This window comes from Bos javanicus, chromosome X (genome assembly GCF_032452875.1).
Source record: "Bos javanicus breed banteng chromosome X, ARS-OSU_banteng_1.0, whole genome shotgun sequence".
Taxonomy (NCBI): Eukaryota; Metazoa; Chordata; class Mammalia; order Artiodactyla; family Bovidae; genus Bos; species Bos javanicus.
In genome coordinates this window covers 69,743,956-69,767,842 of record NC_083897.1, presented here as the reverse complement: position 1 = coordinate 69,767,842, position 23,887 = coordinate 69,743,956, and the positions used below count along the sequence as shown (strand labels likewise).

The 23,887-nt window shown below is 38.2% G+C and overlaps 1 protein-coding gene across 3 annotated transcripts in view; it reads left to right on the top strand.

Annotated features, from left to right (window-relative positions):
• Nucleotides 1-23,887, top strand: part of LOC133243097 (uncharacterized) — a 440,860-nt gene that overhangs the window by 147,088 nt on the left and 269,885 nt on the right. For all 3 annotated transcript variants that reach the window (XM_061409570.1, XM_061409569.1, XM_061409568.1), the window contains one exon: nt 13,266-13,307. In XM_061409570.1, coding sequence (XP_061265554.1) covers nt 13,266-13,307 — 42 coding nt within the window. The remainder of the gene's footprint in view (nt 1-13,265; nt 13,308-23,887) is intronic.

Below are 23,887 nucleotides of genomic sequence, written 5' to 3'. Positions count from 1 at the left end.
GGTGTTAGAAAGTGTTCTAGTTTCATTCTTTTACAAGTGGTTGACCAGTTTTCCCAGCACCACTTGTTAAAGAGATTGTCTTTAATCCACTGTATATTATTGCCTCCTTTGTCAAAGATAAGGTGTCCATAGGTGTGTGGATTTATCTCTGGGCTTTCTATTTTGTTCCATTGATCTATATTTCTGTCTTTGTGCCAGTACCATACTGTCTTGATAACTGTGGGTTTGTAATAGAGCCTGAAGTCAGGTAGGTTGATTCCTCCAGTTCCATTCTTCTTTCTCAAGATCGCTTTGGCTATTCGAGGTTTTTTGTATTTCCATACAAATTGTGAAATTATTTGTTCTTGCTCTGTGAAAAATACTGTTGGTAGCTTGATAGGGATTGCATTGAATCTATAGATTGCTTTGGGTAGTATACTCATTTTCACTATATTGATTATTCCAATCCATGAACATGATATATTTCTGCATCTATTTGTGTCATCTTTGACTTCTTTCATCAGTGTTTTACTTTTCTTTATATAGGTATTTTTTTTTCTTTAGGTAGATTTATTCCTAAGTATTTTATTCTTTTCATTGCAGTGCTGAATGAAATTGTTTCCTTAATTTCTCTTTCTGTTTTCTCTTTCTTAGTGTATAGGAATACAAGGGATTTCTGCATGTTAATATTATATCCTGTAACTTTGCTACATTCATTGATTCGCTCTAGTAATTTTCTGGTAGCCTCTTTAGGGTTTTCTATGTAGAGGATCATGTCATCTGCAAACAGTGAGAGTTTTACCTCTTCTTTTCCAATCTGGATTCCTTTTAGGTCTTTTTCTTCTCTGATTTCTGTGGCTAAATCTTCCAAAACTATGTTGAATAGTAGTGGTGAAAGTGGGCACCCTTGTCTTGTTCCTGACTCTAGGGGAAATGCTTTCAATTTGTCACCATTGAGGATAATGGTTGCTATGGGTTTATCATATATGGCTTTTTTTTATGTAGAGGTATGTTCCTTCTATGCCTGCTTTCTGGAGGGTATTTTTTTTTTTTTATCATAAATGGATGTTTAATTTTCTCAAAGGCTTTCTCTGAGTCTACTGAGATACTCATGTGGTTTTTATCTTTCAGTTTGTTAATGTGGTATATCACATTGATTGATTTGTGAAGTTTGAAGAATCCTTGCATGCCTGGGATAAAGCCCATTGGGTCATGATGTATGATCTTTTTAATATGTTGTTGGATTCTATTTGCTAGAATTTTATTAAGGATTTTTGCATCTATGTTCATCAGTGGTATTGGCCTGTAATTTTCTTTTTTTGTGGCATCTTTGTCTGGTTTTGGTATTAGGGTGATGGTAGCCTCTTAGAATACATTTGAAAGTTTACCTTCCTCTGTAATTTTCTGTAAGAGTTTGAGTAGGATAAGTGTTAGCTCTTCTCTAAATTTTTGGTTGAATTCAGCTATGAAATCATCTGATCCTGGGCTTTTGTTTGCTGAAAGATTTCTGATTACAGTTTCGATTTACATGCTTGTGATGTGTCTGTTAAGATTTTCTATTTCTTCCTAGATCAGTTTTGGAAGGCTATACTTTTCTAAGAATTTGTCCATGACTTCCAAGTTGTTCATTTTATTGGTATATAGTTGCTGTGGTAGTCTCTTATGATCCTGTGTATTTCTTTGTTGTCTGTTGTGATTTCTCCATTTTCATTTTCAATTGTTTTTATTTGATTCTTCTCCATTTTTTTCTTGATGAGTCTGGCTAATGGTTTGCCTATTTTATTTATCTTCACAAAGAACCAGCTTTTAGCTTTGTTGATTTTTGCTATTCTCCTTTGTTTCTTTTTCATTTATTCTGTGCTAATTTTTATGATTTATTTCCTTCTACTAACCCATGGGTTTTTCATTTCTTCTTTTTTCTAGTTGCTTTAGGTGTACATTTAGATTTTTTATTTGATTTTTCTCTTGTTTCTTGAGGTAAGGTTGTATTGCTATGAACCTTCCCCTTAGCACTGCTTTTACAGAATCCCGTAGGTTTTGGGTTGTCATGTTTTCATTCATTTCTATGCATATTTTTTATTTATTTATTTATTTATTTTTTTCTATGATTTGTTGTTTATTCAGAAGCATGTTGTTCATCCTACTATATTTGTATTTTAATAGTTCTTTTTTCCTGTAGTTGACATCTAATCTTACCGCATTGTGATCAGAAAGATGCTTGAAGTTATTTCAATATTTTTGAATTTACAAGGCTAGATTTGTGTTCCAGGATGTGATCTATGCTGGAGATGTTCTGTGTGCACTTGAGAACAAGGTGAAATTCATTGTTTTGTGGTGAAGTGTCTTATATATATCAATTAGGTCTAACTGGCCCATTGTATCATTTAAAGTTTTATTTCCTTGCTAATTTTCTGTTTAGTTGACCTATCCATAGGTGTGAGTGGAGTATTAAAGGCTCCCACTATTATTGTGTTACTGTTAATTTTCCCTTTCATACGTATTAGCCTTTGCCTTACATATTGTGATGCTCCTATGTTGGGTGCATATATATATTTATAATTGTTATATCTTCTTCTTGGGTTGATCTTTTTGATCATTATGTAGTGTCCTTTGTCTCTTTTCAAGGCCTTTGTTTCAAAGTCTATTTTATCTGATATGAATATTGCTACTCCTGCTTTGTTTTGGTTTCCCTTTGCATAAAATGCCTTTTTCCAGCCCTTCACTTTCAGTCTGTATGTGTCCCTTATTTTGAGGTGGGTCTCTTGTGGACAACATATATAGGAGTCTTGTTTTTGTATCCATTCAGCCAGTCTTTGTCTTTTGGTTGGGGCATTCAACCCATTTACATTTAAGGTAATCATTGATGAGTATGATCCCATTGCCATTTACTTTGTTCTTTTGAGTTCAAGTTTATATACCTTTTCTTTGTTTCCTGTCTAGAGAAGATTCTTTAGTGTTTGTTGAAGAGCTGGTTTGGTTGTGTTGAATGCTCTCAGCTGTTGTTTGTCTTTGAAGCTTTTTATTTCTGCTTCATATTTGAGTGAGATGCTTGCTGGGTACAGTAATCTGGGTTGTAGATTTTTCTCTTTCATCCCTTTAAGTATGTCCTGCCATTCCTTTCTGGCCTAAAGAGTTTCTACTGACAGATCAGGTGTTATCCTTATGGGAATCCCCTTTTGTGTTATTTGTTGTTTTTCCCTTGCTGCTTTTAATATTTTTTCTTTGTGTTTGATCTTTGTTAATTTGATTAATATGTGTCTTGGAGTGTCTTGCTTTAGGTTTATCCTATCTGGGACTCTCTGGGTTTCTTGGACTTGGGTGGCTGTTTCCTTCCCCATGTTATGGAAGTTTTCAACTATTATCTCCTCAAGTGTTTTCTCATGGTCTTTCTTTTTGTCTTCTTCTGGGATTCCTATGATTTGAATGTTGGGTGTTTAACATTTTCCCAGAGGTCTCTGAGGTTGTCCTCATTTCTTTATTTCTTTTTTCCTCTCTGCTTCATTTATTTCAACCATTCTATCTTCCACCTCACTTATCCTATCTTCTGCCTCAGTTATTCTATTGTTGGTTTCCTCCAGAGTGCTTTTGATCTCAGTTGTTGCATTATTCATTATTGACTGACTCTTTTTCATTTCTTCTATGTCCTTGTTAAACATTTCTTGCATCTACCCAATCCTTGTCTCTAGTCTATGTCTCTGTAACTCCATTTTATTTTCAAGATTTTGGATCATCTTTACTGTCATTATTCTGAATTCTTTTTCAGGTAGACTCCCAATCTCCTCCTCTTTTGTTTGGTTTGATGGGCATTTTCATGTTTCTTTACCTGATGACTATTTCTATGCATTTTCATTTTGTTTAGATTGCTCTGCCTGGGGTGTGCTGGAAGTTTGTGGTTCCCCTTACTTGTGGAGGTTGCTCCCTGTGGGTGTGGTTGGACTAGTGGTTTGTCAAAGATTCCTTGCTAGGAAAGCTTCTGTCTGTGTTCTTGTGGGTGGAGCTTGATCTCTTCTATCTGGAGCACAGTGTAGTGTCTGGTAGTGAGTTCTGAGGTGTTTATGGGTTTGGTGTGACTTTGGGCAGCCTGTATTTTAATGCTCAGGGCTATGTTCCTGCTTTGCTGGAGAATTAGTGTGGTATGTTTTGCTCTGGAACTTGTTGGCTCTTGGGTGGAGCTTGGTTTCAGTGTAAGTATGGAGGCTTTTGAATTAGTTCTTGTTGATTAATGTTCCCTGGAATCAGGAGTTTTCTGGTCTTCTCAAGTTTTGTATTTTAGCCTGCTGCCTCTGGCTTTCAGTCTTATTCTTACAGTAGCCTCAATTCTTCTAAATCCATACAGCACAGATGATAAAACATCTAGATTAATGGAGAAAATATTCTCCACAATGGGGACAGCCAGAGAGGTTCACAGAGGTACATGGAGAAGAGAAGAGGGAGGAAGGAGGTAGAGGTGACCAGGAGGAGAAGAGGGGGAATCAAAAGGGAGAGACCAGTCTAGCTGATAATCAATTCCCTATGTGCTCTCCACAGTCTGGAACACCCAGAGAGGTTAATGGAGTTACATAGAAAAGAGAAGAAGAAGGAATGAAATAGAGGTGGCCAGGAGGAGATGAGGGGGAGTCAAAAGGGGAGAGACCAGTCTAGCCGTAATCAGTTCTCTAAGTGTTTTCCACAGCCAGAAACACCCAGAGTGGTTCACAGAGTTAAGTAGAGAAGAGAAGGGGGAGGGAGGAGATAGAGGTGACCGGGAGCAGAAAAAGGAGAATCAAAAGGGGAGAGAGCAATCAAGTCAGTAATCACACCCTTAAGCAAAATTGGGTATTGAAGATTGGATTCTTAAAGGTACACAACTGATAACAAATACCCAAAAGGAAAGATTAAAAATCTAGAGTAGATGTTAGATTATCAAAAGACAATAATAAAAATATACAACAAATTCAATCACAAAAATCATAAAATATATATTTGAAATTTACTTTAAAAATAAGGTTTTTTTTTTTAAATTAATTTTATTTTATTTTTAAACTTTACATAATTGTATTAGTTTTGCCAAATATCAAAATGAATCCATCACAGGTATACATGTGTTCCCCATCCTGAACCCTCCTCCCTCCTCCCTCCCCATACCATCCCTCTGGGTCGTCCCAGTGCACCAGCCCCAAGCATCTAGTATCGTGCATCGAACCTGGACTGGCATCTCATTTCATACATGATATTTTACATGTTTCAATGCCATTCTCCCAAATCTTCCCACCTTCTCCCTCTCCCACAGAGTCTATAAGACTGTTCTATACATCAGTGTCTCTTTTGCTGTCTCGTACACATAGTATACTAACGCATATATATGGAATTTAGAAAGATGGTAACAAAAATAAGGTATTTTTTGCAAGGACATAGTAGGTTATAAAAATGAAAATTAAAGGAGTAATAAAGAACTTAAAAATAAAAAGATAATAGTAAAAATATATCTAGGAATTTCTCTGGAACTGTTGAGGGCAGTGTGGGGTCAGTTCAGTTTCAGATAGTTCCCTATTCCAGCTTATACATCTTCTCAAGGTTTATGGGCCCCTTCCAATGCTTGGTCAATGCTAACTACAGGTTTTTAATCTGTTGCATCTGTCACTTCCAGACCAGTTCCCTCTTCTTTATTTTGGCTTCCTCTGTTTGCAAGTCCCTTCAGTGTCTAATTTCCACCCATACTCAGTGGGGCAAAGGTGGTCACTTATTTAGGCTCACATGTTCAGTTGTGCTTTGGAGGGAATAACACTGGAAACAAATATCTCTGGCGTGTGCGTGGAGTTCTCACAGTGTATGAACCACACTGGGTTTGCCCCAGCTCATGGCACCTGTGCTTTCCTGTTCTACACTGCTCAGGCTCCAGGTTGCTGTACTGGGGAACTATCCAAAATGGGCCCTGGGATGCATGCACTTCCCAGGTCTAAGCTGCTCAGGTTCAGGTTCTTGGGTACTCCACAAAGGCACAGACTCATTTGGCCATGTGTTTTGTGCTCTTCCCAGGTCCGAGGAGGTCAGGTGACCTGGTACTTGGCGAACTCACTGTCCCAAGTGGGCTGTGCATCTTAATCACCTCCCCGGTCCTGGCCACTCAGTTTCCTGAATGCACAGCAATAGTGCTGTCTCAGGTGTGCCATGTGTCTCCTCTGGGGAGCTGATCTCAGGCCACGACCCTTCTGTCAGATGTCAAGTGCCCAGGATCCCAGTGAGATTTGGTTAGCAACGTGGAGCTTCCTCATAGTTTGGTGGTGGATGCCATCTCTGGTTCTGAGATTGCCCCTTGCCTTCCAGTTGGGGTTGTTGCCAACCTGCCTCTCTTCCTCTGGTGGGGGAGGGGGGATGGGCCAGTTTGCAGCCAGCTAGCTCTCCTTTGGTATTCGCTCAATCCTTGGTTTGGTGAGCAGACAGCGTGCACCTTAAGTTAGAGCTTTTTGCAAGGAAAGTTCTCTCTCTCTCTTTTTTTTCTTTCTCTCTGGCTTTCCCACAGTTTGGGTTGCTTTGTTATGTTAGCACACTCAGATTGTCCTCAGGGCATTCAGGCCTGGTCCTTACCCTTAGCATGCACCCTGTGCCTCCCTGTTCAGCCCCCACTCACTGATGGCGGACGCAAGCATCTGGGCTACTTCTCCACTGGGAGTTGCAGTTAGCCACATATTCTGTGTGTGTGTGTGTGTGTGTGTGTGTGTGTGTGTGTGTGTGTTTCCTCCTGGTTATGTTGCATTCTGAGATTCAAAAACTCCCCACAGACCCACTGGTAAGAGGGTTTCCTGGTATTTGGAAGCTTCTACTCCTTCACGACTCCCTCCCCAGGACAGGTCTCCCCATCCATAACTCTTTTGTCTCTCTTATTGTCTTTTATATTTTGTCCTACCTCCTGTCAAAGAGAATGGGTTTCCTATCTAGGTGCCTGGTGTCCTCCTCCAGCATTCAGAAGTTGTTTTGTGGAAGTTGCTCAGCATTCAAAGGATCTTTCAATGAATTTTGGGGGAGAAAGTGGTCTTCCCGTCCTATTCCTCTGCCATCTTAGGCTTTCCTCTATTTATAGTCTTAGTAATCATTTTTGTACTCCAAAAAACCTTTGTTTATGTGGGTTAAATCTATTGGTAGCTACCATATTAAAAATTCAAACTGATAATTTGTAAAAATAGGTATTAATTCATGTGAATGTTGCAATAAAGAACTTACTACTTGGTAAAATAAATAACATGTATTTCTAAAAATAACTTTTTCAAAAATAGAAAAAAAGAATAGTTAAATCTTTTATATTTTTAAAATCCCTTTTATTAGAGTTTAATAGAAGATAGCTGAATATTTTTTACTGCTTCTCCATTTAATATATTGTGATAGCACATGGCATGACCTTCTGGAATACTCTGCTCTATTCTAATAAAAAAGAGTAAAAAGTGCAAATACTCAATATTATTATAGAAGTAGTTTTCTCTTTTTAACACCCTTGAAAGACCTTGGGGACTCACAGAATTTTTCCCAAACCACATTCTAAAATCCTGCTTTATAGTAACCATGGAAAGAATACTAAGATAGTATAAGCCAAAACCAAATAGCTGAGGAAAAGTAGAACACTGAAAATGTTTAATCCAACCCCTCCAATAAATTGGAATAAAGCAACAAAGAACAGAGAAAACAAAAAAAAACAAACAAATGCTATAAAATTATAGATATAATTACAACTGTATCAACAGTTACCTTTAATATAAAGAGCTTAACCTAACATTTGAAAGACAAATATTTTAAAACTATTACAATAGGGCAAAGTGTTTTTATTCAGTATTCTTGCCTTGAGAACCCCATGAACAGTACGAAAAGGCGAAATGATAGGATACTGAAAGAGGAATTCCCCAGGTCAGTAGGTGCCCAATATTCTACTGGACATCAGTGGAGAAATAACTCCAGAAAGAATGAAGGGATGGAGCCAAAGCAAAAACAATACCCAGTTGTGGATGTGATTAGTGATAGAAGCAAGGTCCAATGCTGTAAAGAGCAATATTGCATAGGAACCTGGAATGTTAGGTCAATGAATCAAGGCAAATTGGAAGTGGTCAAACAGGAGAAGGCAAGAGTGAACGTCAACATTCTAGGAATCAGCGAACTGAAATGGACTGAAATGGGTGAATTTAACTCAGATGACCATTATATATACTACTGTGGGCAGGAATCACTTAGAAGAAAGGGAATTGCCATCATCGCCAACAAAAGAGTCCAAAATGCAGTACTTGGATGCAATCTCAAAAACGACAGAATGATCTCTGTTTGTTTCCAAGACAAACCATTCAATATTAGAGTAATCCAAGTCTATGCCCCAACTAGTAACACTGAAGAAGCTGAAGTTGAATGGTTCTATGAAGATCTACAAGACCTTTTAGAACTAACACACACAAAAAAAGATGTCCTTTTCATTATAGGATGCCGGGGTCCAGCCCTGGTGGATCCAGGGAATTCAAAGCGGGGACGGCATCAGTGAGGATCAGGAAACAACTGCTTAATTAAACGTTAATTAAGGATATAAAGAGTGGTGAAATAAGGATAGCTCAGCGAAGAAATTCAGTAAAGAAAAGAGGCTGAATAAAATTCCAAAGCAGGGAATTTATGTCACCTACGAAAGCCTCAAGCATCCTCCCGTTCTCCCGAAGGAGAGGAGACACTAAGGCCTCCCCGGTCAGATCTTAGAAGCCCAGGCAAAATTAGCAGGCTTGACGAGCTTCCCCACCTCAGAGGAAAAATTCAGCCAGAAGGAGAAAGAAAGAACGACATGGGGAGACCAAATTTTGGTGAAAAAAAGGACGTACTTTATTTTCCAAAGTAGTTTTATACCTTAAGTTGTGCATAGAGGATCATGGGGGAAGAGGTAGAGTCATGCAAGGACAGCAGTTCCTGATCCTAATCGAAGCAAGGCTTTCAAACTTATCATATGCAAAAGTTTAGGTGATTTACATCATCTTCTCGCCAGGAGGCCTGTTAACATTTTAAGAAACTTATTTTTCTCTAAAGGTGATTATTCTAAAGTCAGGCGCCAGCCTCCAAAAAGCATTGGATAAAGTTGCATTCCTATAGGGCAAAGGTGAGGTGGGCTCAATCAAGAAAAGAATTAACTCAAGTGTCCAAGGTTACAAACATTGAGGCTACTACTTACATTTCTATACACCAAATATATCAATCAATACACTGCAAAGGACACAGTAGGTAAGGGATATGGAGACTTAGCAGCAAACATTGGCCCAACAAGTGAAAAACCCTTCACCAATACAATTTCTAATCAATCTTTTAACTGCTCAAAGGAATCTGTATTTAGACAGTTTAGAACATCTCATGCCTCTCACAGTTGGGAGACTCTAAACACTCACATGTGGCCGGAAAAACCTATTCAGGCAGGCTAGAGGATTTCCAAAGGAATTTGTAGGTTGAAACACTGTCACACCCAGGAATTATTAAACTGGAGCTGTAAGTTAATTCTTTTTTCATAGAGAGGTAGTGGGGGACAGCCCCCCGTAAAGTCAGAGGTATAGGTGAGAGCACAAAGCAGAAAGTAGGCAGACTCTGGTTTTGGGGGTAGATGCTCGAGAATTTCCAGGGGGACTCCTGAGGCTCGATCCCACCTTTGTGTATGCCGAGCCTCCTCCCTCATGACCTTTGCCACGAGTGGAGTTCCTCAGGCCAGCTCCCGGCAATAGGGGACTGGAATGCAAAAGCAGGAAGTCAAGAAACACCTGGAGTAACAGGCAAATTTGGCCTTGGAATATGGAATGAAGCAGGGCAAAGGCTAATAGAGTTTTGCCAAGAAAATACACTGGTCATAGCAAACACCCTCTTCCAACAAGACAAGAGTAGACGCTATACATGGACATCACCAGATGGTCAACACCAAAATCAGACTGATTGTATTCTTTGCAGCCAAAGTTGGAGAAGCTCTATACAGTTAACAAAAAGAAGACCAGGAGCTGATGGTGGCTCGGATCATGAACTCCTTATTGCCAAATTCAGACATAAATTGAAGAAAGTAGGGAAAACCACTAGACCATTCAGGTATGACCTAAATCAAATCCCTTATGATTATACAGTGGAAGGGAGAAATAGATTTAAGGGACTACATCTGATAGAGTGCCTGATGACCTATGGACAGAGGTTCGTGACATTGTATAGGAGACAAGGATCAAGATCATCCCCATGGAAAAGAAATGCAAAAAAGCAAAATGGCTATCTGAGGAGGCCTTACAAATAGCTGTGAAAAGAAGAAAAGTGAAAAGCAAAGGAGAAAAAGAAAGATATAAACATCTGAATGCAGAGTTCCAAAGAGATCTCTTCAAGAAAATTAGAGATACTAAGGGAACATTTCATGCAAAGATGGGCTCGATAAAAGACAGAAATGATATGGACCTAACAGAAACAGAAGATATTAAGAAGAGATGGCAAGAATACACAGAAGAACTGTACAAAAAAGATCTTCAGGACCCATATAATCACAATGGTGTGATCAGTCACCTAGAGCCAGACATCCTGTAATGTGAAGTCAGGTGTGCCTTAGAAAGCATCACTATGAAAAAAACCTAGTGGAGGTGATGGAATTCTAGTTGAGCTATTTCAAATCCTGAAAGACGATGCTGTGAAAGTGCTGCACTCAATATGCCAGCCAATTTGGAAAACTCAGCAGTGGCCACAGGACTGTAAAAGGTCAGTTTTCATTACAATCCCAAAGAAAGGCAATGCCAAAAAATGCTCAAACTACCAAACAATTGCACTCATCTCACACGCTAGTAAAGTAATGCTTAAAATTCTCCAAGATAGGCTTCAGCAATACGTGAACCGTCAACTTCCAGATATTCAAGCTGGTTTTAGAAAAGGCAGAGGAACGAGAGATCAAATTGCCAACATCTGCTGGATCATGGAAAAAGCAAGAGAGTTCCAGAAAAACATCTATTTCTGCTTTATTGACTATGCCAAAGCCTTTGACTGTGTGGATCACAATAAACTGTGGAAAATTCTGAAAGAGATGGGAATACCAGACCACCTGACCTACCTCTTGAGAAACCTATATGCAGGTCAGGAAGCAACAGTTAGAACTGGACATGGAACAATACACTGGTTCAAATAGGAAAAGGAGTACATCAATGCTGTATATTGTCACCCTACTTATTTAACTTATATACAGAGTACATTATGAGAAATGCTGGGCTGGAAGTAGCACAAGCTGGAATCAAGATTGCCGGGAGAAATATCAGTAACCTCAGATATGCAGATGAAACCATCCTTATGGCAGAAAGTGAAGAGGAACTAAAAAGTCTCTTGATGAAAGTGAAAGATGATAGTGAAAAAATTGGCGTAAAGCTCAACATTCAGAAAACGAAGATCATGGCATCTGGTCCCATCACTTCATGGGAAATAGACAGTGAAATAGTGGAAACAGTGTCAGACTTTATTTTTGGGCTCCAAATTCACTGCAGATGGTGATTGCAGCCATGAAATTAAAAGATGCTTACTCCCTGGAAGGAAAGTTATGACCAACCTAGATAGCATATTGAAAAGCAGAGACATTACTTTTCCAACAAAGGTCCGTCTAGTCAAGGCTATGGTTTTTCCTGTGGTCATGTATGTATGTGAGAGTTGGACTGTGAAGAAAGCTGAGCACCGGGGAATTGATGCTTTTGAACTGTGGTTTTGGAGAAGACTCTTGCGAGTCCCATGGACTACAAGAAGTTCCAACCAGTCCATTCTAAAGGAGATGAGCCCTTGGTGTTCTTTGGCAGGAATGATGCTAAAGCTGAAAGTCCAGTTCTTTGGCCACCTCATGCGAAGAGTTGACTCATGGAAAAGACTCTGAGGCTGGAAGAGATTGGGGGCAGGAGGTAAAGGGGATGACAGAGGATGAGATGGCTGGATGGCATCACCAATTCAATGGACATGAATTTGAGTGAACTCTAGGAGTTGGTGATGGACAGGGAGGCCTGGCATGCTGCAATTCATAGGGTCTCAAAGAGTCGGACACGGCTGAGCAACTGAAGTGAACTGAAGTGTTTTTATGAGTTATACTTTATATATGAAGAAACAGATATTAAAATTGTGAAGATAAGGAAAGATGCCTCATGTATAACTGAAGCTAAGCAGTGTTCAACAACCTGAATGACTCTTAGAGATAGTAAGCATGCCTATGTGCTATGATGCTTTAGCTGTCCAACTCTTTGAGACTCGGTGGGGATTCTCCAAGCATACTGGAGTGGGTTGCATTTCCCTACTTCACGGGATCTTCTGAACCCAGGGATCAAACCTGCCTTTCTTATGTCTCCTGCATTGGCAGGCAGGTTTTTTACCTCTGGTGCAACCTGAGAAGGCCTGGCTGGAAAAAACAAAAGCCTCAGACAAAAGCTTTGTTTTTTATATAAAAGTACATTTTCATATTTATGAGGTTCAAAGCAGAAAAAAATTGACTTTGAGATAGAATATTGTTTACTACTTGCGGTATAGACTAGGAAGGAACATGAAAATACCTTATAAGTTACTAGAAAGTTACTGTATTCTTACTCATTTTGTGATTATAGAGGTATATACATAAACAAAAACAACATCTGGTATATATTTATGATACTGATGCAGTTGTATGTCATTTGTTGTAAAATAAATAAATTTCTTAAAAGAAACTGTGGTGGTCAGGAAAACCATTAAATATGTCATTTATCTTTAACAGCTTTGGCAGTTAAGTGAAACTTGTCATTTGTCATTTGAAGAAAAAATGGAAATTAAATCTTGGACAGTGATAACAAAAAAGACTGAAGAGATTGCAATATAAGAGGTTTAAGGCTATTGTATTGATCCAAGGAGGATATAGATTTTGAATAAACAGATTGTTATGCATATTAAAAAATTTAGGTTAGAGGGACATATAAAAGGTATAATGTCTTGACCAGTAGAGTAGGAAACAAAGAAAATGAAGAAAACATGTTTTAATAGAGTGCAGGGAAGATGAAATAAATGGGCCAATAAAAATGTATGGTATATGAAAGATAAAATTGTAGAATAGGTCAAAATGTATCATATCACAATAAACATAAATAGATAAAATTCATCTGTTGCAAGACAGATACCTCTCAGATTGGTGCAAGTCCCTAGGATTTTGGAGGATGCCTTTTTATATCTTAGAAATGAATATATCATTTGAAACACACTAGCATTATTACTATTTAATATTTATTCCATGCCCTCAAAAATAAATAAATAACAGATTTTATGTCAACAGTTATATACTAACTTTTGATTTATTTTTCTTGTAGTCTGATCTCAGCCATGAAATGGAATCTGATATGATAGATGTGGTAAGTGGCCTCCGAAGATTTTGTTTTCTAAAATAAAATATTTCACATATACTATATTCTTTTTAATATTCAGTTCAGTTCAGTTCAGTTGCTCAGTCATGTCCGACTCATTGTGACCCCATGAATCGCAGCACACCAGGCTTTGCTGTCCATCACCAACTCCCGGAGTTCACTCAAACTCACGTCCATCGAGTTAGTGATGCCATCCAGCTATCTCATCCTGTGTCATCCACTTTTCCTCCTGCACCCAATCCCTCCCAGCATCAGAGTCTTTTCGAATGAGTCAGCTCTGTGCATGAGGTGGCCAAAGTACTGGAGTTTCAGCTTTAGCATCATTCCTTCCAAAGAACACCCAGGGCTGATCTCCTTTAGAATGGACAGGTTGGATCTCCTTGCAGTCCAAGGGACTCTCAAGAGTCTTCTCCAACACCACAGTTCAAAAACATCAATTCTTCGGAACTCAGCTTTCTTCACAGTCCAACTCTCACATCCATACATGACCACTGGAAAAACATATCCTTAACTAGAAGGACCTTTGTTGGCAAAGTAATGCCTCTGCTTTTCAATATGCTATCTAGTTTGGTTATAACTTTCCTTATATCAGAATACCCAATATTTTTTTCAATTTATTTATTTTAATTAGAGGCTAATTACTTTACAATATTGTATTGGTTTTGCTATACATCAACATGAATCCGCCACGGGTGTACACATGTTCACAATCCTGAACACCCCTCCCACCTCCTTCCCCATACCATCCCTCTGGGTCATCCCAGTGCCCCAGCCCCAAGCATCCTGTATCCTGCATCAAACCTGGACTGGAAATTCGTTTCTTAATATGATATTATACATGTTTCAATACCATTCTCCCAAATCATCCCCCACCTCCCTCTCCCACAGAGTCCAAAAGACTGTTCTATACATCTGTGTCTCTTTTGCTGTCTCGCATACAGCGTTATCATTACCATCTTTCTAAATTCCATATATATGTGTTAGTGTACTGTATTGGTGTTTTTCTTTCTGGGTTACTTCACTCTGTAAAATTGGCTCCAGTTACAACCACCTCATTAGAACTGATTCAAATGTATTCTTTTTAATGGCTGAGTAATATTCCATTGTGTATATATACCACAGCTTTCTTATCCATTCATCTACCGATGGACATCTTGGTTGCTTCCATGTCCTGGCTATTATAAACAGTGCTTCGATGAACATTGGGGTACATGTGTCTCTTTCAGTTCTGGTTTCCTCAGTGTGTATGCCCAGCAGTGGGATTGCTGGGTCGTATGGCAGTTCTATTTCTAGTTTTTTAAAGAATCTTCACACTGTTCTCCATAGTGACTGTCCTAGTTTGCATTCCCACCAACAGTGTAAGAGGGTTCCCTTTTCTCCACATCCTCTCCAGCATTTATTGCTTGTAGACTTTTGGATCGCAGCCATTCTGATTGGCGTGAAATGGTACCTCATTGTGGTTTTGATTTGCTTTTTTCTGATAATGAGTGATGTTGAGTATCTATTCATGTGTTTGTTAGCCATCCATATGTATTCTTTGGAGAAATGTCTAGTTATTTGGCCCATTTTTTGATTGGGTAGTTTATTTTTCTGGAACTGAGCTGCAGGAGTTGCTTGTATATTTTTGATATTAGTTGTTTGTCAGTTGCTTCATTTGCGATTATTTGCTCCCATTCTGAAGGCTGTCTTTTCACCTTGCTTATAGTTTATTTTGTTGTGCAGAAGCTTTTAATTTTAATTAGTTCCAATTTTTTTATATTTGCTTTTATTTCCAACATTCTGGGGGGTGGGTCATAGAGGATCATGCTGTGATTTATGTCGGAGAGTTTTGCCTATGTTCTCCTCTAAGAGTTTTATAGTTTCTGGTCTTATGTTTAGATCTTTAATCCATTTTGAGTTTATTTTGGTATATGGTGTTAGAAAGTGTTCTAGTTTCATTCTTTTACAAATGGTTGACCAGTTTTCTCAGCACCACTTGTTAAAGAGACTGCATTTTCTCCATTGTATATTCTTGCCTCCTTTGTCAAAGATAAGGTGTCCATAGGTGCATGGGTTTATCTCTGGGCTTTCTATTTTGTTTCATTGATCTATATGTCTGTCTTTGTGCCAGTACCATACTGTCTTGATGACTGTGGCTTTGTAGTAGAGCCTGAAGTCAGGCAGCTTGATTCCTCTAGTTCCATTCTTCTTTGTCAAGATTGCTTTGGCTATTCGAGGTTTTATGTATTTCCATACAAATTGTTAAATTATATGTTCTAGCTCTGTGAAAAATACCGTTGGTAGCTTGTTAGGAATTGCATTGCATCTATAGTTCTCTTTAGGTAGTATACTCATTTTCACTATATTGATTCTTCTGATCCATGAACATGGTATATTTTTCCATCTACTAGTGTCCTCTTTGATGTCTTTCACCAGTGTTTTATAGCTTTCTGTATATAGGTATTTAGTTTATTTAGGTAGATATATACCTAAGTATTTTATTCTTTTTGTTGCAATGGTGAATGGGATTGTTTCCTTAATTTCTCTATTTTCTCATTATTGGTGTATAAGAATGCAAGGGATTTCTCTGTGTTGCTTTTATATCCTGCAAGTTTACTATATTCATTGATTAGCTCTAGTAATTTTCTGGTGGAGTCTTTAGGGTTTTCTATGTAGAGGATCATGTCAACTGCAAACAGTGAGAGTTTTACTTCTTCTTTTCCAATTTGGATTCCTTTTATTTCTTTTTCTGCTCTGATTGCTGTGGCCAAAACTTCCAAAACTATGTTGAATAGTAGTGGTGAAACTGAGTACCCTTGTCTTGTTTCTGACTTTAGCGGAAATGCTTTCAATATTTCACCATTGAAGATAATGTTTCCTTTGGGTTTGTCATATATAGCTTTTATTATGTTGAGGTATGTTCCTTCTATTCCTGCTTTCTGGGGAGTTTTTATCATAAATGGATGTTGAATTTTGTCAAAGGCTTTCTCTGCATCTATTGAGATAATCATATGTCTTTTATTTTTCAATTTGTTAATGTGGTATATTACATTGATTGATATTGAAGAATACTTGCACCCCTGGGATAAAGCCCACTTGGTCGTCGTGTATGATCTTTTTAATGCATTGTTGGATTCTGATTGCTAGCATTTTGTTAAGGATTTTTGCATCTATGTTCATCAATGATATTGGCCTCTAGTTTTCTTTTTTTGTGACATCTTTGTCAGGTTTTGGTATTAGGGTGATGGTGGCCTCATAGAATGAGTTTGGAAGTTTACCTTCCTTTGCAATTTTCTGGAAGAGTTTGAGCAGGATAGGTGTTAGTTCTTCTCTAAATTTTTGTTAGAATTCAGCTGTGAAGCCGTCTGGACCTGGGCTTTTGTTTGCTGGTAGATCTGATTACAGTTTCAATTTCCGTGCTTGTGATGGGTCTGTTAAGATTTTCTGTTTCTTCCTGGTCCAGTTTTGGAAAGTTGTATTTTTCTAAGAATTTGTCCATTTATTCCACATTGTCCATTTTATTGGCATATAAAGGGGGATAGTAGTCTCTTATGACCCTTCGTATTTCTGTTGTCTGTTGTATTTCTGTGTTTTCTGTTGTATTTCTGTGTTGTCTTTTGTGATGTCTCCGTTTTCATTTCTAATTTTATTGATTTGATTTTTATTCCTTTGTTTCTTGATGAGTCTGGCTAATGGTTTGTCAATTTTATTTATCTTTTCAAAGAACCAACTTTTGGCTTTGTTGATTTTTGATTTATGGTCTCCTTTGTTTGTTTTGCATCTTATTTCTGCCCTAATTTTTAAGATTTATTTCCTTCTACTAACCCTGGGGTTCTTCATTTCTTCCTTTTCTATTTGCTTTAGGTGTAGAGTTAGGTTATTTATTTGACTTTTTTCTTGTTTCTTGAGGTATGCCTGTATTTCTATGAACTTTCCCCTTAGCACTGCTTTTACAGTGTCCCATAGGTTTTGAGTTGTTGTGTTTTCATTTTCATTTGTTTATATGCATATTTTTATTTCTTTTTTTATTTCTTCTGTGATGTGTTGTTTATTCAGCAGTGTGTTGTTCAGCCTCCATATGTTGGAATTTTTAATAGTGTTTCACCTGTAATTGAAATCTAATCTTACTGCATTGTGGTCAGAAAAGATGCTTGGAATTATTTCAATTTTTTTGAATTTACTAAGGCTAGGTTTATGGCCCCGAATGTTATCTGTCCTGGAGAAGGTCCCGTGTGTGCTTGAGAATAAGGTAAAATTCATTGTTTTGGGATGAAATGTCCTATAGATATCAATTAGGTCTAACTGGTCTATTGTATCATTTAAAGTTTGTGTTTCTTTGTAAATTTTCTGTTTAGTTGATCTATCCATAGGTGTGAGTGGGGTATTAAAGCCTCCCACTATTATTGTGTTATTTTTAAATTCCCCTTTCATACTTGTTAGCATTTGTCTTACATATGGCAGTGCTCCTATCTTGGCTGCATATATATTTATAATTGTTATATCTTCTTCTTGGATTGATCATTTGATCCTTATGTAGCGTCCTTCTTTGTATTTTTTCACAGCCTTTGTTTTAAAGTCGATTTTATCTGATATGAGTATTGCTACTCCTGCTTTCTTGTGATCTCTGTTTCCATAGAATATCTTTTTCCAGCCCTTCACTTTCAGTCTGTATGTGTCCCCTGATTTGAAGTGGGTCTCTTGTAGACAACATATATAGGGGTCTTGTTTTTGTATCCATTCAGCCAGTCTTTATCTTTTGGTTGAGACATTCAACCCATTTACATTTAAGGTAATTATTGATAAGTATGATCCCTTTGCCATTTACTTTATTGTTTTGGGTTCAAATTTATACACTGGTTTTTTTGTCTCCTGTCTAGAGATTATCCTTTAGCATTTGTTGGAGAGCTGGTTTGGTGGTGCTGAATTCTCTCAGCTTTTGATTTCTCCTTTATATTTGAATGAGATCTTTGCTGGGTACAGTAATCTGGGCTGTAGGTTATTTTCTTTCATCATTTAAGTATGTCTTGCCATTCCCTCCTGGCCTGAAGAGTTTCTATTGAAAGATCAGCTGTTATCCTTATGGGGATCCTCTTTTGTGTTGTTGTTTTTCCCTTGCTGCTTTTAATATTTGTTCTTTGTGTTTGATCTTTGTTAATTTGATTAATATGTGTCTTGGGGTGTTTTACCTTGGGTTTATCCTGTTTGGGACTCTGGGTTTCTTGGAATTGGGTGATTATTTCCTTAGCCATTTTAGGGAAGTTTTCAACTATTATCTCCTCAAGTATTTTCTCATGGTCTTTCTTTCTGTCTTCTTCTTCTGGGACTCCTATGATTCTAATGTTGGAGTGTTTAACACTGTCCTGGAGATCTCTGAGATTGTCCTCATTTCTTTTAATTAATTTTTCTTTTTTCCTCTCTTATTCATTTTTTTTCTACCATTCTATCTTCTACTCCACTAATCCTATCTTCTGCCTCTGTTATTCTGCTATTTGTTGCCTCCAAAGTGTTTTTTTTTATCTCATTTATTGCATTATTCATTATATCTTGACTCTTTTTTATTTCTTCTTGGTCCTTGTTAAACCTTTCTTGCATCTTCTCAATCCTTGTCTCCAGGCTATTTTTCTGTGATTCCATTTTTATTTCAAGATTTGGTTCATTTTCACTATCATTATTCCTAATTCTTTATCATGTAGATTCCCTATCTCTTCCTCTTTTGTTTGGTTTGGTGGGCATTTATCCTGTTCCTTTACCTGCTGGGTATTCCTCTGTCTCTTCATCTTGTTTATATTGCTGAATTTGGAGTGGCTTTCTGTATTCTGGCAATTTGTGGAATTCTCTTTATTATGGAGTTTCCTTGCTATGGGTGGGGTTTTATTGGTGGCTTGTCAAGGTTTCTTTTTTAGGGAAGCTTGTGTTCGTGTTCTGTTGGGTGGAGCTGGATTTCTTCTTTCTGGAGTGCAATGAAGTGTCTAGTAACAAGTTATGAGATGTCAATGGTTTTGAAGTAACTTTTGGGAACCTGTATGTTTAAGCTCAGAGCTGTGTTGCTGAAGAATTTGCGTGGTATGTCTTGCTCTGGAACTTGTTGGCCCTTAGGTGGTGCTTGGTTTCAGTGTAGGTATGGAGGCATTTGATCAGCTTCTATCAATTAATGTTCCCTGGAGTCAGGAGTTCTCTGATATTCTCAGGATTTGGACTTAAGTCTCCTGCTTCTGGTTTTCAGCCTTATTTTTACAGTAGTCTCAAGACTTCTCCTTATATATAGCACCATTGATAAAACATCTAGGTTAAAAATGTAAAGTTTCTCCACAGTGAGGAACACTCAGAGGTTCAGAGTTACATGCAGAAGAGAAGAGGAAGGAGGGAGTTAGAGGTTACCCAAATGAGATGAAGTGGAATCAAAAGAGGAGAGAGAAAGTAGTCACTTCATTATGTGCTCTCCACAGTCTGGACCACTCAGAGATGTTCATGGAGTTATACAGAGAAGAGAAGAGGGAGGAAGGACACAGAGGTTGCCAGGAGGATAAAAGGGGGGAATGAAAAGGAGAGAGACAGATCCAGCCAGTAATCAGTTCCCTAAGTGTTCTCCACCATCTGGAACACATAGAGATTCAAAGAGTTTGGTATAGAAGAGAAGGGGGAGGGAGGAGACAGAGGCGACCTGTTGGAGAAAAAGAGAGTCCAAAGAGGGAGAGAGCAGTCAGGCCAGTAATCTCGCTCCCAAGTAAAAATGGGTACTGAAGATTGTGTTCTTAAAGGTACAAAATTGATAACGAATACCAAAAAGCAAATATTAAAATTCTAGAGTATAGGTTGGATTTTCAAAAATATAGTATTAAAAAAAAGAAGAAAAAAAAAAGGCACAGAAATTATTTTATATATATATATATATATGAAGTTTGCTTTAAAAAACTTTTTTTGAAAAGTAATAGTAGATTATAAAAATGAAAATTAAAGGAGTAATCGGGAACTTAAAATTTAAAAAAAAAGTTTAAAAAAAGAAAAAAAGAATGATCATAAAAATAGTAAAAATATATCTAGGACTTTCTCTGGTGGTGGTGTGGGCAGTGTGGGGTCAGTTCATTTTCAGATAGTTCCTTGGTCTGGCTTATATTTCTCAAGATCTATAGGCCCCTTCCTATGTAGTCGGTACTAACTACAGGGTTTTAATCTATTGCACCTGTCACTTCCAAGGCGGTTCCCTCAGTTTTACCTTCTTCTGTTTGCTGATCTCTTCAGTTTCTGATTTCTGCCCTGATACAAGGGGTGCTATGGTGGACACTTTTTTTTTTTTTTTAGGCTTACTTGTTTAGTTGCACTGTGGGGAGAGAGGGACGCTGCAAACAAATTACACTGGCGTGTGCTCGCAGTGTCTCAGCCACACTGGGCCTGCCCCCGCTCACGGTGCGTGCACCCTCCCTGCCCACACAGTTCAGGCTCTAGGTTGCTCCCACGGTAACTGTCCGAGGCCGGCCCTGGGCTTCATGCACCTCCCAGGTCTAAGCCTCTCAAGTTCAAGTACTCAGGTAGTCCTCATAGGCACAGACTCCATTGGGCCTCCGTTTTGTGCACTTCCCAGCTCTAAGGAGCTAGGGTGATGAGGTGTTTGGTGAGCGCAGTCACTGCGACTTATTGCCTCTCCCATCCCTGCTGCTCGGTTTCCTGGGTGTACAACTGGCACACCTTCTCAGGCAGATGACTGTCCAGAACCCCAAGAAGTCTTAGTTAGCAAAGAATCCTGCTTGCAGTTAGGTAGATAATGTCTCTCTGGGGCTGCAATTGCCCCTTTCTGGCTCTGGTTGCCTGTCTCCGGAGGGGGATGGTCTGCAGCCGACTGGTTCTGTTCAGCCCTTTGTTCTGTGTGCGGACCTGGTGGTGTCTTAGGGCTTTTCACGTGGTAGATATCCCACAGTCTGGTTTGCTAGCCCAAATTAGTTCGCTCTGATTAGCCTTGGGGCATTGAGGCCCGATCCTTACTCTAAGCAATGCAGCCCGCGCCTCCCTGCCCAGCCCCCGCTTGCTAGTGGCAGGTGTAGGCGTCTGTGCTGCTTCTCCTCTGGGGGAGTTACCACTGGGCTCGTAATCTGTGGGTTTTAATTATTTACTTATTTTCCCTCCCTATTATGTTGCCCTCTGTGCTTTCAAGGCTCGCCACAGACTCGGCAGTGAGAGTGTTTCCTGGTGTTTGGAAACCTCTCTTTTTAAGACTCCCTTCCTGGGACGGAGCTCCGTCCCTCCCTCTTTGTCTCTTTTTTTGTCTTTTATATTTTTCCTACCTCCTTTCGAAGACAATGGGCTGCTTTTCTGGGTGCCTGATGTCCTCTGCCAGCATTCAGAAGTTGTTTTGTGGAATTTACTCAGCGTTTAAATGTTCTTTTGATGAATTTGTGGGGAAGAATGTGGTCTCCCCGTCCTATTCCTCCGCCATCTTAGGACTGCCTCCTAGAATACCCAATAATTATATTTTGTTTAGTACACTGCAGAAATGTATAAATATATATATATATATATACTATATATATGTATATATGTGTGTGTGTGTGTGTGTTTATTGAATGCTTAAAGCGTATTTTCTTTATAGTTTTGTCACACAATTTAAGTTTTCCAGGTAGCTCAGTGGTAAAGAGTGTGCCTGCCAGTGTAGGAGGCACAAGTTTTGTCCCTGGGCCAGGAAGATCCCCTGAGGAAGAAATGGCAACCCACTCCAGTATTCTTTCCTGGAGAATCCCTTAGACCAAGGAGCCTGGTGTGCTACAGTCCATAGGATTGCAAAGACTTTAACTCAACTGAGTACGCATGCATACACACAGTTTAAATTGGATGAAGTCAGGAAAAATTAAATATTTCTTACAGAATATAATATTCTAAAATGTGAGACAAAAACCTATAAATCAATTGAAAATGTATAATTATAATGGGCAAATATAAGCATCTTTATTTCAACATATTGTTAAACATAAACAAAATATAGTTGCTTTATTCACATTTCTGATTTGGAATGCTGCTGCTGATGATGCTAAGTCACTTCAATCATGTCCGACTCTGTGTGACCCCATACATAGATGGCAGCCCACCAGGCTCCCCAGTCCCTGGGATTCTCAAGGCAGGAACACTGGAGTGGGTTGCCATTTCCTTCTCCAATACATGAAAATGAAAAGTGAAAGTGAAGTCACTCAGTCGTGTCTGACTCTTAGTGACCCCATGGACTGTAGCCCTCCAAGATCCTCCATCCATGGAATTTTCCAGGCAAGAGTACTGGGGTGGGGTGCCATTGCCTTCTCCGTCTGATTTGGAATATTCTTCCTCTGAAGAATAATTTATTTGTGTGTCATTTTCTTTTGGCAGAGACTACCACTATTCTTTGGTATTTTTAAGAGGCCTTAATATACTTAATAAGTCAAAGTTATATGGATTTATATGTGTCAAATATTAGCAGAAAGAAATTCATCTTTGTAAAACTCAACTCTTTGGGAAATGTTTTTTCCTCAGTAAGTCCCAGTGAAAGAAACTTTGTGCCTACACCTACTTCCTTGGGTATCTGTGTTTGTGTTTGTTTATAAAAAAACATGATAGTAGTCTCTAGAATTACAGAGTGCCTGAAGTATTTCAGATATTGCTGAAACAATTATAATTAATTAATTATATTTCTTCCTTTCTATATCAGTCTGATATTCGTTTGAAGGATGTTTAAGAGGTTCAGTCATAAAATTGTAAATATTTAGGAGTAGTTTTTTAGCTTTTGTATTTTGTTTGCTGCTTGGCAGTTGTTTCATGCCAAAAGTGGAATACTAATTCCCATTTTTAACATATGGCACAAGAGAAGAGCATTCTGCCTTAAAAATTACCTCCATTTACTGTTTGCTGATGTTTAAATGTAATTTATTTGGCTTTACAATGTGTTCCTTTTCAGAATGAAAATGTCCCTGTGGTATATAAAATGTTAAACAAGTTCACAATTTTCTTTTAAGTGCAAGAAAGTTTTGGGTATCCTTTTGAAAAATAGACTTTTGGTGAAGCCAAGTTGAAATAAAGCATGAGAACATTGAGTCCATAAAGGGAAAAACTAGAGAAGAAGATGAGAAAAGCAGGCTGCTTGCCAGTTTTTCCTAGGGACAAGAGACTTTTCTCTTGAAGCATTTTTTTTTTTTTTTAAGTTTAGTTACCTATAAACTGAGTTCAACTTCAGTAACAAACTAGGAGTCATCAAAGGTATTGTTGAAAATGAAACGACTGTATTCTGTGTCTGCTATAAGTTACCATGCATCTTTCTCATGATCAGCTCAGAGGAGGTTTTGTATTTGAGATTAGTCTTTTTCAGAAATCATGAAATAGGATTATGTCAAACATACTATTTTATTACATTTTTCTTGATTTTGTTAACTAGAAGGCTGTAGGAAAAGTATTTTGTACAGATGAAACAACTTTGAGATCTGTAATAGATATTGCTTCTTAAGTACAGGTAAATGTTTAAATATTTTTCTTAATAATGTTTTAATAAACATTCAATATGTTACCTAATGTTTTCTTTCTGACTCTGTTTTCTATAAGTATTTACCTTGCCCCCCTTACATTTTATTTTTTTGTTATCA